At 42.3% G+C, this 15,776-nt stretch overlaps 1 protein-coding gene across 1 annotated transcript in view; it reads right to left on the reverse strand.

Annotated features, from left to right (window-relative positions):
* salm (spalt major) overlaps window positions 1-15,388 on the reverse strand; it is a 71,396-nt gene extending 56,008 nt beyond the window's left edge. Inside the window, exon 1 of the mRNA XM_069120921.1 lies at window positions 14,488-15,388. Coding sequence (XP_068977022.1) covers window positions 14,488-14,590 — 103 coding nt within the window. The 5' untranslated portion in view covers window positions 14,591-15,388. The remainder of the gene's footprint in view (window positions 1-14,487) is intronic.
* Between the last annotated feature and the right edge of the window lie 388 nt (window positions 15,389-15,776).

Consider the following 15,776-nt stretch of genomic DNA (forward strand, 5'->3'; position numbering starts at 1 on the left):
ACACGTTGCTAAAGTTCTTTCCAGAGGAACGGAATCTTCCTTTGGCAAATTTAATCAATTAAATTCAAGATTTATTTACCTTTCATTTAAATAAAATCCCTGATACACGCGTGAATTCACAAATGGATCTATAAATTTGAATATATCAATGATATAAGAAGGAAGGGAAAAAATACATTTCTTTGGTTATTAATTTATTCGAAAGTTATACGTACGTATCTCTCTCTAGTCGTTCTTCGTGTCTCTTTTCGTTTATCGTAATTCATTTGAAACGAATTCGGTTAAAATCACGATTACGTTACTATAAATTGCATGCAACGTTACGATCGATCCGGGGTGACATTTTCTCCGTTTCTTCGTCTTTGATCGATCGTTTCCACATCGTCCATCTATTGCAAAACTAAGCTATTATAATTTCAATAAAGTCGGATAGATAGAACGGCTTAGAGTATATAATCGGCTACTGTTTGCGAAATCACGATACAAAAGCAAGTTGTCACTTTCGATCCGAGCGTAGCCTAGCGTATAGCGATCGTACGCGTTCGCCACACGATAAATCGATCTATCGATAACTACGTGGGATCATCGACCGACGTGACAGCGCGATGCCGATCCCGTGGGCCGGTCGTTGATGCGTGAGAATTCGTCGGCGTGCACGGCGTGCAACGCCGACCGCCGGTTTCTCCGTATTTGCATATTTCTCGCGAATGTCTATCGCGGCTCCGAAATAGCAGCACGCACCGACCGAGAACCATCGACCCATGATGCGTCCTAGCCACAATACGAAAATATCGAAGCGGGCGCAACGTATTCGCGAATGGTTGAAAAACGCGCGGAATCCGCGCGATTAATTTACGATCTTGGAACTGGTTTGTCGGCTCGATAGTTTGCTCGTCCGCGTATTATTTCTCCCAGGGGTGGCGCTTTCCGCCGGCGGTTTTTGCCCGATCGCAGTCTCCCTGCGGGTTCTGGGTTCGCCTTTACGATATCCCAATGTTTCGAATTTTCTTGATTTTCTACATTTTCTAGATGTTCTAGATGTTCTAGATTTTCTAGATTTTCTAGATTCTCAGAATTTCTCCGAGACACGCTCCACGTAAATAGTTGCGGACGCTTATTTCGCAAACGCGTCTTTGAAGATTTCCAACTTTTCGATGATATAACTCGGCCAATAGATCGTTAAAAGGTTTATTCCTTACGAGAGACGATGACAAGAAATAACACTGATTTTACTCAAAACTGAAAAACTCACGCTCCTCCTTACTCCCGTCCTTACTCCCGTCCTTACTCCCGTCCTTACTCCCTTGTGACTAGAACAATTTCCTATTGCGAAAACGTAGAACGCAGAACTTTAATAATAAGACGCTTCCTTGGAAAGTAAGCAAATGCCTACGATCTCGAAATCTCCGTTACTCGAAGATAAAAGTCTCGCGAGTTTTTACGTTACCATAAGACTGAAATACCGCTGCTGCTATCGGTCACCGCGTAAATTAGATTATTAGTAGGAGTCAATTAAAAAACCAGGCTGCTGTTACGCGGCGAAGCACAAAGTAGACTTTTACCCTGAACCGATTCACAAGATAGAATACCACTATGCATTTGCGTATTAGACAAGCTATCGGCCTGCCAATACCGCCCGAAATGCAAGTTCAATCACAGACGTTAGCACGATTCCTGTATGATCATCGGTATCAACGTACCTATTATCGTATCAACATTTTTCCAACTACGATATACACGCCATTCATAGGTATTCGAACGCTTTGGTCTAATGTATGTAGTTTAGGTAAAACGTATGCGAAGTTAAGATGGTTAGAAGCAGTACTATCTTTTTATAGAATCGGCACGCTATAAATCGAAACGACTTGAATATTAAATATCTTTGTATCTGTCGAAATCGTATCCACATCGGTTAAAAGAAATTCTTCGCGACGATCGCGAACGCACCGTATTCACCGTGCCATAATTAACGTATTTCACTTTCTTCCACATTCCATTTCTCACGCTCACCTCGCAACGAAAGAAGAAAAGAACGAGCAGAAACAAAAGGACAGGTGGTGGATGTTCGCGAGCGAACGAGACGCGTTCGAATGGCAACTCGCGGAGCTCGCGGAACGAACAGGCCGGACGTAACGACGCCGAGCGACACTTATATCGAGATCTATTAATATGCAGTCGAGCTGAACGTTAGACGGTGCTTAGTCTCTTGTCACGCGTATTACACACCCAATACACCCCCTTAATGCGTTGTCAACAACACGCTACTCGACACGAGTGTTCCTCCGTTCCTCCGTCTGTCCGTGGCCTGTCGTTTAAATGGCCAAACTGTTTAACAAAACTGTCGCCAACTAATGATTCTCGAGCACACGATACCGTGTAACCGACAGGCTCGATCGTTTTTCACGCGATTCGTCTTTCTCTTCCTATTCTTTTATTTTACCATTCCAAATCGATCACAATTCCCCGTAATTCATAGACGAACCGATCGAAATGACCAACGTAATTTCTTCCAAATTCCTTAAATTCTTCGTTTATTTAAAAAAAAAAAAGAAACGACGCTTTTAAGCGTTTACATCTATCTCGATCTTAGTAAAATATAAGAATAAAATATTTCTTCTTTACATATGTAATAACACGTATATCCCGTTATCTTATTTTACGCAATTTCTTCTCTCAATTATCTAACGTATCGTAAGCATAACGATTCAAGGAAAATTAATAATCGCCGCCACTAACGATAATAGGAGAACGAAGGAGAAAGAAAACAGTCAAAAAGAACAGTCGATATGGCCGAATCCGGAGTTTCAACGATAAATTGTTGATTACCGTGACAGCGCCATTGCGTAGTGGTACTTCCGGTTCTTGAAAAGCGCGTTTCTGCTCCGAACGCGTCGATAGAGATTTTCGTATTATCGTATTATCTCGCGTATTGACATAGCGTTTACTCGCGACTTATCTTTCCTTCGCGTAGCCTGGTTTCTTTATTACAGCTTTGTTTGAAAAGTATTTGCAATTATAATACTTCGTCTCAACGTTCCGTTGATTCACGGCGCTTATCGCATACTTTTTCACGCGTTTCTATCTTGCAAACTAAAATTCTATCTCGTATCTAAAGAGGGCTTGCTTTTTTCGCTCTTGTCTCTCGCGTGCTTCCGAGGATTCTGCCTTTCGATCGAGTATTTAAGAAATTGACTTTCACCGTTTTCTATAGTGATTTATGGCTTTTGTTGAGACGCGGTGTTTCTCGTTTCCCCACGCGTGTTAGGCCTATTAATGCGTAATTTGTTTTAATGTAAACGCGATAGAGAATCAAAGACTCGCCACGAAAGGATAGTTGAAACAGGAGGGATGGTTCGGCTATCTCGAGATAGAAACGTAATAATTAAGACGTATGTATATATATAGGAATTACGGTGACACGAGCAAGCGATAGGACGAACAGCGAATCTAAATTTCCTTTCGACGTTTAATCGGTTTAATCGGCGAGTTTCGCATCTTTCGCTCTTCCGACCTGATCGTCTTTCGACAAATTGGAAAATTCAACGTAAACGCGTAATCGGCGATGCCGCGATCCTGACAAAAATGTTAACGCTTCGCGTATTGGTGGAGCGACGCTCGGCGTGCCTGGAATAAAAATTTTATAACTTCTTTAATTTATAGCATAATAAAACGAAACTTGGAAATAAAAGTCGTCTTGTCTCTTTCGAGAATTTTTAGTAGTCTGGCTTTGATGTATACGTAAATTCCATATCGTGTCTCGAACCCCGAGTAACACAGAACCGTGGTTTAACGTATTGCTCTTGTAATAAATATCTAGGTTCGTGTACGTACCGCGTATCTCCATTATTATTCCACGTATTTCCTCGTCGAAGGATATGTCAATATTGACTTACGGACGAACCTATCGATAACTATCGGTAATTCACGAATCGAACCAATCATGTACCGTTATTATTTTCACGATGTAAAGATTTATAAACTAAATCGCGAGGGTCGATGGATTTGCAAATCGGATCGTCATTATCAGTCGTATCGTCATTCACGTGGACCGCCGATTTATAACATAAGCCGTAAGGCTATACCTTGTTGCTTTCTAGATTGAACAAACTATCGCTGGCAAACACAGAAGAAGCTGTTATCTTAGAAAAGATCTGACCATCGAACAACACCTACTGTTTTTCTTCGAATATTTTTGATGGAGATTTCGCTAAAAATATATATATATATATATATGATATATTTGATATATATATATATATATATATATATATATCACGGAAAAATATACCTCTACATACACCTACCGATAAAGTATATATTAAAGGATTCACGACATTTGGTTAAAGAGAAACATTCGACGTTACGATAAACGCAGATACAACGATGCGAAAGAAACGTAAATTTGTTTGCGCGATGAATAATTTTCACCGAGTATCGCGTCCCGTTCGATTCGATATAAATTTGAAAAACTCAAGTATCTTCTATCTTCCTATTTCTAGTATCTTAGTATCTTCTAAATTTCCTATTTTCGCACCATAGGTATCTACGTATAATCCATGTTCGCTGTTGACGCCTTTAACGTAACGAGAGAATCTTCTCTTAAATCGTACGAAAATCGTCGCGAAAGAAAGTTGCCAATCCTTTGGCATTTACAAGTCTCTTTCCTATCGAAGCCGCGATTTCGACTCCTCGTCGTTTTAATCGCGATCAACCCGTTACACGCTGTATTCTCCGCGATTTGAATTCAATCGAGACGGTAACTTGGATTCGCGGCGGCAAACGCGCGAACGCATAACGATGTAACAATTACCGCAAAATATGACGCGATACGTAGGTACAAGGTTACCGAGTTGTATTAGAAATACCGTGCTAAGTATGCAATTAGGTATCGAATTAGGAATACGAGTAACGAATTAGAGCATTAAATATGAAACGACCATCGTCAATTAAATATCGAATGCAATGCGATTAATAACGTTGAAGCAAGTTTGAACGCGATTCTATATTTTCGTGGCGCAAGAACACTGGAAAACACATTTGTCTTCGAAAGTGAAAAAGTCGAAGTCGTAGTAACTGCGTGATTGGCACGAAGATGGGATTCGTTGTCGTTTCGATGCTTCGAACGATGATACATAGCGATAAATATTCCTAATATTTATATAATTGGCCATCGGTAATAAAATGTAATAAGCACATTTTAAGATATTGATCGATCATAAATAGACTTCAACTTCTTTCCTGAAACGAAGCATTAAAACGACTCTAGTATCAAGGAAGAGCGAACCTGTTTGAACATATACCATCGTGTAATATTTAATAAGATTCAGCAGTTTACACGTTCCGCATCTTTTACGCTTGAAACTAAAATACGTAAGTCGAAAGAGTGTTAAGCGTAAACGTTCGCAAAGTCTTAATTATAGTTTGGACGTACGGTATGTAAATTGGTTATCTTTGTACGAATAAAGGGTATTCGCTGCGAAATCTAATACAAATAAAATAATAGGAAATATAAATAGAAAGAGAACGACGCTTTTCTCCTTGAATATAGAAAATAGAATCTCTGCTCTTTATGAGAAACTTTGAATACAAAGTGCTAGACTTTTACGCAATAAATCTCCTTCGATGTTAGCAAGGAGTCGATCGGGAGAGACACAGAGATTACATTCGACGAACAACTGAAACAAACGTACGTAGGTATATTCGGATTTCCGTAGAAGAAGCTAAGCGATCAGGGACAAAAGTAAATGAATGATAAATACGTTATTCGGTAGCCAGACATGTTTACAAACATAAAGCGTTACAAACATAATTGCGTCTTACGCATGCAGTAGCTTCGAACAAATGTAGCTACCGATCGAGATTCAACACCTTACCTTGTAATCGTGGAATTACGTTTCTCGAACGGTATTAGCGTCGCTATTTAAACAGCGCAGCGGAATGACCAGTTGACTCGTTCGGTTAACAAACGTATAAAACAGTCGCAGGTATATAAATATTCGTAACCTAAAAATAGCCGATAAGAAGCACATATCGGACTACCTTGAAATTCTATCCGTCGTTTGGAAAATATGATTGAATCGTCGCGTGCAACGGTTCCCAGACAATTTGCCATTACGAATGGCGTCGATTGGAAAAGAAACGGGAAGGATGGTTGCCGCGGACCGAAGATTAATCGAGAAACACGGACTTTTGCGCGTTCGACGATTCGTATCCCGGGGCACCGGCGATATCTCTGTTTGTCGTTTAATCGAAGAACGCATAAGCCGGCCGGTTAACGCGAAATAAATGGCCGACAGCGTTGCTTAACTCGAAAACTGGACCTGTCTGTCGATCGGCTAGACTCGAACGATTCCTATCCATCGACATCTTCGCAACGCTCCAGCGACTTTCCACCACATATTCGAAGAATCTGCGAATAAAGGTTGCGCGTCTATCGAACCGATCTAACCGTTTAAAAGATGTTATTTTAAAGCGGCGAGAATCTCGTATTCCCGGCCAATCGAGGAAGAACAACCCTGTCGACGTTGTTCGACTACCAGCGAGTCCATGCTGCCATTGCGAACGATATTAGACGTATAACATATAAAATTAATACATATAATACATAAAAGAAACAGCTAATCTTAGTCGTATCAGCAACATCTCGAGATCTGTACTGTAATGTCAAACAACTTTGTTTCCCGGATAAACGTGGAAACATAAGATTTTTTTTCTATCTCGCGAAGGATCGCTTTCACCGTAACAATCGTTCCACTCTGCTAAATCGTATTTTAATATCAGTTCCTTCTCCGCAAGAGACAGTTAGCTTGGAAAATTTCGACGAAACAGCTGTGAGTCGGTTCAGTAGCCAGTCCGAGTAATTGTGATTTTGGAAAATTCGATCGATAGGAAGTTGACTATTTTTCTAAGAACTGCTCACAAGATAGACTGCTAACGATATTCGCATTTACTAGTACGTTTGCAAGCAGGTTTTTATCGCGATATGCGACAGGATTTGAAAAGTTTGGTTGGAGAATACAGACAAATTGCAAGTAATTTGTGAAACGATCGCAAAATTGTTTCTAAGGCTGCTATGTAATGTGCTATCGTAGTACCGTTTACGAGTATGTAATAATGTAAAAGCAACGGAGATAGATATTTGCATGTGGAATTGAGAGGAATATTTGCGATAAGCGATAAAGAGCTTACACGGCAAAAGTAGTTGACACCTACCGAACGAAAGAAGATTTCCAGCCCGTTGTTCGTTCTCATCGATAATTTATAATTAAGTTTTTGTGTTACGATTACGATGGTAAAAAGCGTAATGGAAAACGATGCAACGCGCGGGCGTGTTTCTATTTTATGTGGTCATTTTTCGGCATCTAAAAAAAAGATAAGAACATTTCCTGGGAAATCGACAATGCACCATGCACTATGATCGATGATATAGCTTATCGATGGATAACTAATAATTGACAAATGTTTGCGGAAACTTTGTTCGAGCTAAAAGACACGCTTATCATCGAAAACTTTTTTCTCCGTGACTCACCGACGCGCGTCCTTTTCTTGCGCGTACGATCTATTTTTCGACCGTATTTCTAGAAAATTACCGAATCGCTCTTTCGAAAGGAAACTTTTTCGAAAAGAAACGAGCATATCGTTTAGAATAGAATTTTCGGGAATCTTTGGCATAAAAAACGTTCTTTGGAGAATTTTCAAGATTCTCGAGTTCCGATCGGCAAAATCGCGAGGTTCGTTCAAGCTTGTTTTGTTAAACTTTTCGAGAATTTATTATCGAATGTAAATTTCCCGTTCTAACGATGATCGTAAAGTTTATCATGGCCGAGACAGACGCGAAATTTTTAGCGTGCGCAACATCGCTGGAAATGTCACTTTTCCTCGCGTACAAACAATTCGATCGTTCTTGTTTGATTTCGCGCCTTTCCACTCGTACAGTAACGCTTAGTCGTTAAGTAGTCGGCTTACAGGTTGCATTTAACGTTACGGTTCGATTATTTAACCATACGATGGGATATATCATTATTCTCCATAGAATCGTTCTTCGAAATATTTTCAAGCTTGGTTTATTTACTTTTCCAGGAGAGCAAGTAGCGCTCATTTGTCGTCAAAATTATCTTTACGAAACTGGTTGGCTGTCGCAAGACTATAATATCGTTAATTTATCGAACAATTTATCAAACATTTGTAGGACAATTTTTGAAAACTGTTGCCGGCTTTCCCCATTTTTATCGTATTGTTCGAAGAATATGATATCCTAGATTTGCTACAGCGTTCCTTGCTTGCGGTTCAACGCGATAAACACCGAACGAAGCGCGAAAGATATCGTTTTGTTAAGCTCATCGGTGACTTTCATTTCGAATATTTATCATTTTGATACTTTGGCATTTTCTTGTCAATTACAGTTGCACGCGCACACGCACGCAAACACGCGTTTCAGAAGTTCTAATATTAAATTATTAGCGTTTCTCCAATGCCATTACGTTTCCGTTCAAACGGATCTGAATCGTTGCAACGAATTTTGACTCTTTCTCGTCGAATTACTAATAAGTCACTTTTCATCAAATTACCTCGATCGAAAATACCGAAAATCGCACAGATATTTCCTCGACCTATTCTTTCTCCATATTTTCGACAAGTTCGAACGTTTGAAATTGTAACGCGTACAGATAGTTTCTGATTAATTTTTTGCAGAATGTCGGAGAAATCCGGTTTCGCGTGGTCGTTCCGTCAAATTCCTGGCGATATCCACCCACAGTTTAGCATTACAAATACCGGAACCTGGCGAAAGACAAAAAATACGAGGATCCAGCAAACCCTATCATCGCGCCATTCACCGGTGCACTTCTTATCTGCGTTTCTTTTCGGACTGCGTGCCGCGAGAGATTCACGAGGGTTCCGTGAAATTTCACGCGAACAATTCCTTTTTTCTTCCCCTTTTCTCCTTCTCTCCCGCTCTTTCTCCCGCTCTCTCTCCCGCTCTCTCTCTCTCTCTCTCTCTTTCTCTTCGGTCGTGCAGGATTCGATCTCAAAGGAATTTCACCACTTCGGATACGTCCGAGCTAATCAATTAACCGGTCGACTTTATCGAAAAAATTGCCGCGGAGACTCTATCCGCCGGCTAGCGAGTATAGTTTTTCACCAAATTGTAACTCTTTTGGTTATACGTTAATTGCAACGGTTTGTCGAATATTTTATGCCAATGCGACGAACGTGTTTGACAGATTGTAGAAATTCACGATAGATCAAGCTTGTTGCTTGTATTTATACTTGTATATATAGCACTGCTGATTCTAATTAAAAAGAACAAGGGAAAAAGAGGAAAGAAAAAAGAGAAAAGAAAAGAAAAAAAGAAAACAAAAAATCTGCGAATAGAAACTTCGAATAAAACAATAGCTTTGATCAATGGTATAACGTATTATTTGCGACAAGCGAATGCGACTCGCAACAATTACGAATGTTCTCGTTGCAGGATTAGAAAAGTGGAAGATCCATAAATAACACTGGAAATAGATATTCCACGCGAGTCTGTATTATATAGGTGTACGTGTATGTAGACGTATACGAAGATGTAGATGTTTATAATCGAAATGGTATCTATGGTAGGTATATGTAATTATGTATAGTATCTGAATAAACGTCAACGTTAATTTTTCATAAGCATTCGCACGTTTCTAGTATAATTGGAAAGGAAGGAAATGTAAATATGTCATGATAGACTTGATCGTTTTAGCGATAGAGAAATTACTATGTTCGGCAGATCGGCAATTAAAATTAATCGTTTTCTTTGGTTAGTAGGTTAGAAATTCGTTGAAAAAAAGAGTATAAAAAAAAGAGTATCTACGGTACAGTCGGTTGCACAGTTTGATAGAATGTCATACGCTCGGTACGTCACTTACGATATGGCAAAGTATACGGTGAAAACGAATGGTAGCAGTTGAAAGAAATCGTGTATGTTAAAACATTGTAGAAATGGCGTGTCTACGGTCGAGGGACACGAACGGTTAAATCATGGTTTCAAAGGGCCTGACGCCGTCGCAGCTAAACAGTTAATTTCACGCTAAAAATCCTCATCGCCCTCTGATTCTATTAAACCTGATCGAAACCTTTAAAAAGCTGCGCAGTCCGCGTTATCGCGTTACAGAACCGTATTGCTTTCCACGCTTCCAGCAAAAACTGTTTGCTATTTTGAAGAAAAGTAATTCGGTTTATCGCGGTAAGCGATAGGCTGTAGGTTTGAGAAAAGCGATCGAAACGTTAACGAACAACGTGCCGAATCGATCGCCGTTTAACGCTCGAGGAAACCTCGATACGAGAAATATAAACAATCGGTTTGAAGAAATCGTGGACAAAGTATTACCTAGAAAGCATAAACGAAGTATTGTTTACAGCATTAGCGGATTCGCTAATATATACAGTGTACAGCGTATGTTAAAAGATTTTCCGCTATTTCAAGCGTTTGTTAAGATATTCGGCTCAGTTATAAGATATAGCTGCGTTGAAAAAGATTTAGTAACGGATTATGCTCTGTACATTTTATTCGTTAATTTATGCCCAAGATTTAGTTCCGCTATTATGTATCTAGGTTGGTTTTGCTTTCTTTCTCTCTTACGTTATTACATCCGGTAATAAATATTATCGCCACAATTCAGCGGAATCTTTATTTATATCCGAACGATATACATGCAATTTCACTCGATTTGACCGAATACAAACCGAGTATTTGTTGGAAAGAGTAGAAAATTATTTGTAATTTTACGGATTACCACTACCAGATACTTGTCAAGTTTTAAAACGAACATTCGCCCGACAAAGTCTCCGCTACGATCTGTTACCGAAACTTTCCCTCGAGCTACGCGATTCGCGTCTCGTTTACCGGTGTCTGTCGTTCGTTTGCTCGCTATTTATATTTCCATGTTGCGAAGAAAAAAAGGGCGGTAGATGAAAAAATTGGCGTAATTACGCTTCATAAAGAGGAGAAACTGCTATGAGAAATCCGTGAAATAATCGACTTAAGCAGTTGTTCCGTATAATACAAGCGAAAAGTATTCAGCTCGAGCGGAAAGAATGAAAAGTTTACTTGCAAAAAGTAAATAACCAACACTTGGCAATTACTTTTAAGAGTACGATCAAATTGAAGACACTAATTTCGATGAAATTCCGTGTAACTTGTGACAAATAACTTTCTATTAACCGACAGAAGAAAAACTACTAGAAAACTCGTCCAAAACAATTGGAGAAACTTTACTGCGACGCGTTTCTTTTAATTAAAACGAGTTTAACAGTCAACGTTGAATTGATAAAACTTTATCTTGCAAAAATTATTTTAGTACCTTGCTTGGGAAATTTATTATTTTATGTACAAGGCGATCGCACGCAAGCCGAATCCATTAATTCCACTTTCTTTGATTTTCTAAATTTCACCGAATAGATAAAACGAAAATTAAACGAATGTTCAGCCGCGAAGAAAAAAATATCACGTTTCCAGCAGTCCATTTGGTGCAACTTGGCAAATTGTTCGCTATGATCGGTGAACGGATCGTATAAATACATGCTAACTATTAAGACCGATCGAGAAATTACAAGTTACTCCAATTTTCAAATTCCTACGCTTTTGTCGGGTCGTCAGACGTTTTCGAGTCAGCCAATTTCACTTCTTCTCGCTAATATTTTTCACCGATACGAAGGACGTTACACGCGAACTAGAACTCCTCGTGACCGTAAAGAAATCGCCCCGGCAGATTCCACGTTATCGTTAAATTTCGCCAAACTCAAAGGGAACGCGAAACAACGTAATAATCTCACCGAGTTGATTAAAAATCTTGCGGATTCTGAGAATCTCAACGAACCTGGTGGTTCGATGCCACGTTTCTAATTGGAGAATACAAGACACAAGCCATAGTACCTACCGATCGTCTGTGAACTACTTTCGTATTAAAAAACATTTGATATTTATTTCTTGGGAAAACGACGATTTTCTCGACAAATAGATATCTACGTGGAGCATCGAATAACGAAACGAGAGAGGTGAAAAAGAAGAAGAAGAAGAAGAATAGAGGTTGAACTGGCGAACAAAGAAATGGCATCGACGATGTTTTCGAAGATCGGAGTCGACTTACTCGATTATTAGAAGGATACGTTTAACCTGCACCGTTTGAAACAAGTGTTAAGAGGTACGCGTCAATGTTATTTTTGCTGCCTACGTTACAAAGCACGTTTCTTTTACGATAAACGTTACCTTAACTCTATAATGGCGTTTATATTTTCAACAACGATGATTCTTTCGCGTTTGTCCGAGACGTGAGAAACTATTTATCGATGGTATCGGTTGGTTGGATGGAGCGAGCATTCGAAACGAAATTCAACGAAACAAGCAACCTTCGCGGGATAATTCCTCGATCGTCCCCTAGCGCCACCGTACTTTCGTTAAAGAAATTACGCTTGGATAAGTAGTAATTTAGCGGGAAAATGAGAATCGCAGGCACGAAACGTTGCCAAAACGCCTGAAACGAGTTCAACGTCGACCTACGGCACGCGCGAACACAAGTGACAAGTGGCCTTAGCGCTCGTCGCGTTTTCGCGCGGGTCATCGCACTCGAGAAACGAGAAACCTGTCCTCGATGTTCGCGTTTCCCAGTTGAAAAGGAACGCGATCGACGAACTCCTGCTTCTACTAGTCGAGCACTCGCGTTTCGGGGAAACGCGAAACGCCAACCTGGCTCGTCTGCCCCTTTCGATCTTCGTGTGGAATTCAAGCGCGTGAAAAATAACCATCTTCTATTCGTTCGCTACGGAAGGCCGATTAAATCGATGCTATTAGGAACGAGAACGGCAGGATATTTTTCGCGCACTTTCATCACAAACGGATTCGAGGCGGTTGGTTGACGGGTCGCGCGGCTACGAGTCCGACGGAGAGCTTCTGTGAATCGAGTTTCGATGACACTCGCGGCTGATCTCTCGGCGCGACGCGCCACCACGCCGACGGCCACCATTGCATCACCTTTCTTTCCAACCAGTTTTAATCGCTTGTTTCCTGTAAAAGTGGCTCGGGTGCACCAAAATGTATCGTTACGAGCCAAGTACGACATTCGTACGTCGTCGAAGCTCGTTCGTTACACGAAGCTAAGAGCACGGAATAATCAACGACAGCGCATCGACCGACAACTAATAACGAATAACCAATAACTAACAACCAACGACTAACAACTAATATCTAATATCTAATAACTAATATGCTAAGATAATTGTTACGAATTCTCGCGTTCCAGTTATCCAACCACGATAAATCGTGCTTCAGGGCCTAAACGTCCCACTCTTCTCTACCATCTCTATCGTTTCTATACCATCGTTTGTTGTTATTTGCCTACCTTAGCATTTAATGTAACTTCTACGTGTTACGTTTTCTCTCCGAGTTGACAGATATTCGATAACCTGGCTTCTCGTTACAAGATCGTCGATATTTCGTCGTAGTTAAATCGGCGGCCGCGTACAATTCAACGCGGCTCGAAGGAGAATTTACCGAAGCTCCGCCAACAACTTTTGTGACGTGAAATGGGTGACATGTCCCAAGCCCGATGTAGAATTCAATACCTGATGGTGAGCGTTTTGCTTATCTCGGTAGAAGATCTTTTAGAAAGTTGTGGATATCGAACTAGTCGTCTTAGATCAGGACAGACGATAGAAGAACGACGAAAAGATGCTCGAAAGTCATCGCGTCGTCGTACGTGCATCCTTTGCGCGGAAGGGTTCACTCTCGCGAATAAATAATTATTATTTGGAAACGGACGTTTGTCCGCGGTTGGAGGATTAGAGAAAAGAGAATCACTCACGATGGCATAACCCACGAGCCGCGTATCAAGGGAAACGGAACGTCGATGCGATCCGTTCGAATTTCTTTGATACGTAGCTAGGTCGCAGGATCGACCGATTACACGGAATTTCCTCCATCGACATACAACTCCGACAGAGAACACCAGACACCGTCTTTCGATCTTTAACGATTCGACTTCCAGGTGAATTTTAATCGCATCACGTGGCGTCCAAACTGTCGCCGCTTCTTCGCGCAGGCACGATCTCTTATCCAGCATCCTTCGTCGTTCTCGTTACTCCGTTAACACCGTTTGCCTAACCGTTTTCGACCATTCGAAAACATTGTCACAAATGGGGCCGATACGTTCGTAGAATTCGATTCACTGTTTCGCGACGGCTATCGACATACGGTGAAATAATAGAAAAACGGCTCGACACAAGTTACTCGACAGCGGCAAGGTAACAACGGCTAACGACCCTTTCTCGCCTAATCTAACGCGCGAGAGCACTGGAGAGAAAGGGGGGGGGGGGACGACGACGACGACGACGACGACGATGTGTACGTGTGTGACGCGCGCGAGTGTTGCGTGTACGTGTGTGTGTGCGCGCGCGCTTGTGTGTGCGTACTATTTTCCTAGATCTCCGGATTCGTACGTATCGCGCTCGATGATATTCACTTACGGGTCTGGTTCACGTTTCGTACGGCGTTGATCAGCAGAGGGCCCTGGACAAGATCCTCCTCGAGGTGGGCACGGCTTGGTCGAGCTTGCTTTCTCCGTGACATTCCTTCTAGCCTGTTGATCGCTTTTGGATTGTTGGCGACCGCCGGTGATCCAGTTTGTCGGGCAACGAATCGGGACTAATATCTCGCTGAGACGGGCCGACACGCGATCGGTCTACGCCGCGGCGAGGACCGCGTCGATTCCGCACTCGACGATTCCGGTCGCAGGTTAATCGAATCACTGCTGTACTTCACCATCGACACTGTCAGGGAGCCACACCTCCCCTCGCGCGCTAATCCACTTCCTGAACGATCCCATGCGGAAAGAACCGGCGACGTTTCAACTCGGCCAGTAATAACACACTCGAGCCATCCCGGAAAGCTCTCGCGGCACTCGTCGAGTTTCTCGAGACGGCACGTGGCGCCCGCGACCAACTCCCTTTTTCTCTTCCACTTCGACGATACGTCGTACCGTGTTTCCTATTTTCTCACACACTCGACTCTTTTTTCTACCCGTGGATCAGCTACGACACAGACCGGTGTGCGCACGTGTACCACCGAGAGAGCGAGAGACTCTGTCCGTCTGTCCACGCGGGACACCGCGTGCGTGCTTACACGTTCGTTCGTGCTTGGCTACGTAGTTGCTTGGCCGCGTGCGTGCGTCCGTGCGTCCGTGCGTCCGTGCGTGCGTGCGTGCGTGCGTGCGTGCGTGCGTGCGTTCGTGCGTTCGTGCGTGCGTGGCTACGTACGTGCGCGAACCTGTGTATATGTGTGTTTATGGTTGTATATCTCGCGCGAAATCCGCAGCTCTGGTGCCTCGAGTCGGCCGGACGACGGACGGACCAGCTCTGGGCCTGACGTCGCGGCGCCCCTCTCCTGCGCTGCCCGTCGCGTCTTGGTGGGGACGGAGGGGAGAGGCCTGCGCGCGCTTTCCTCCCCGCCGCACGACTCATCGGCGGCCCCACCATCGGTCGCGCGCTCCCTCCAACGCGACCCACGCTCGCCAGGGGTGGGATCAAGTTCAATGTGTACTCGTGAATCTGAATCAATTCGATAAGTACAGTGGTCGAAAAAAAGTATTCGTATACCGTGAAGCGTTCGACTTCCGTTGCTATTCAACTTACGTATGTGATGGTAAATTAATCGCTCGTTGCCGAGCCAACGTGGGAACTTGACGCAGCCTACGGCCTACGGGGACACAGCGTTTAACTATGAAATACTAATTCCGAAAGTTCCTCGCGCGACTATC

The sequence above is a fragment of the Bombus flavifrons genome, chromosome 9 (assembly GCF_040668555.2).
Source record: "Bombus flavifrons isolate JBK064 chromosome 9, iyBomFlav1_principal, whole genome shotgun sequence".
NCBI classification, from domain to species: domain Eukaryota; kingdom Metazoa; phylum Arthropoda; class Insecta; order Hymenoptera; family Apidae; genus Bombus; species Bombus flavifrons.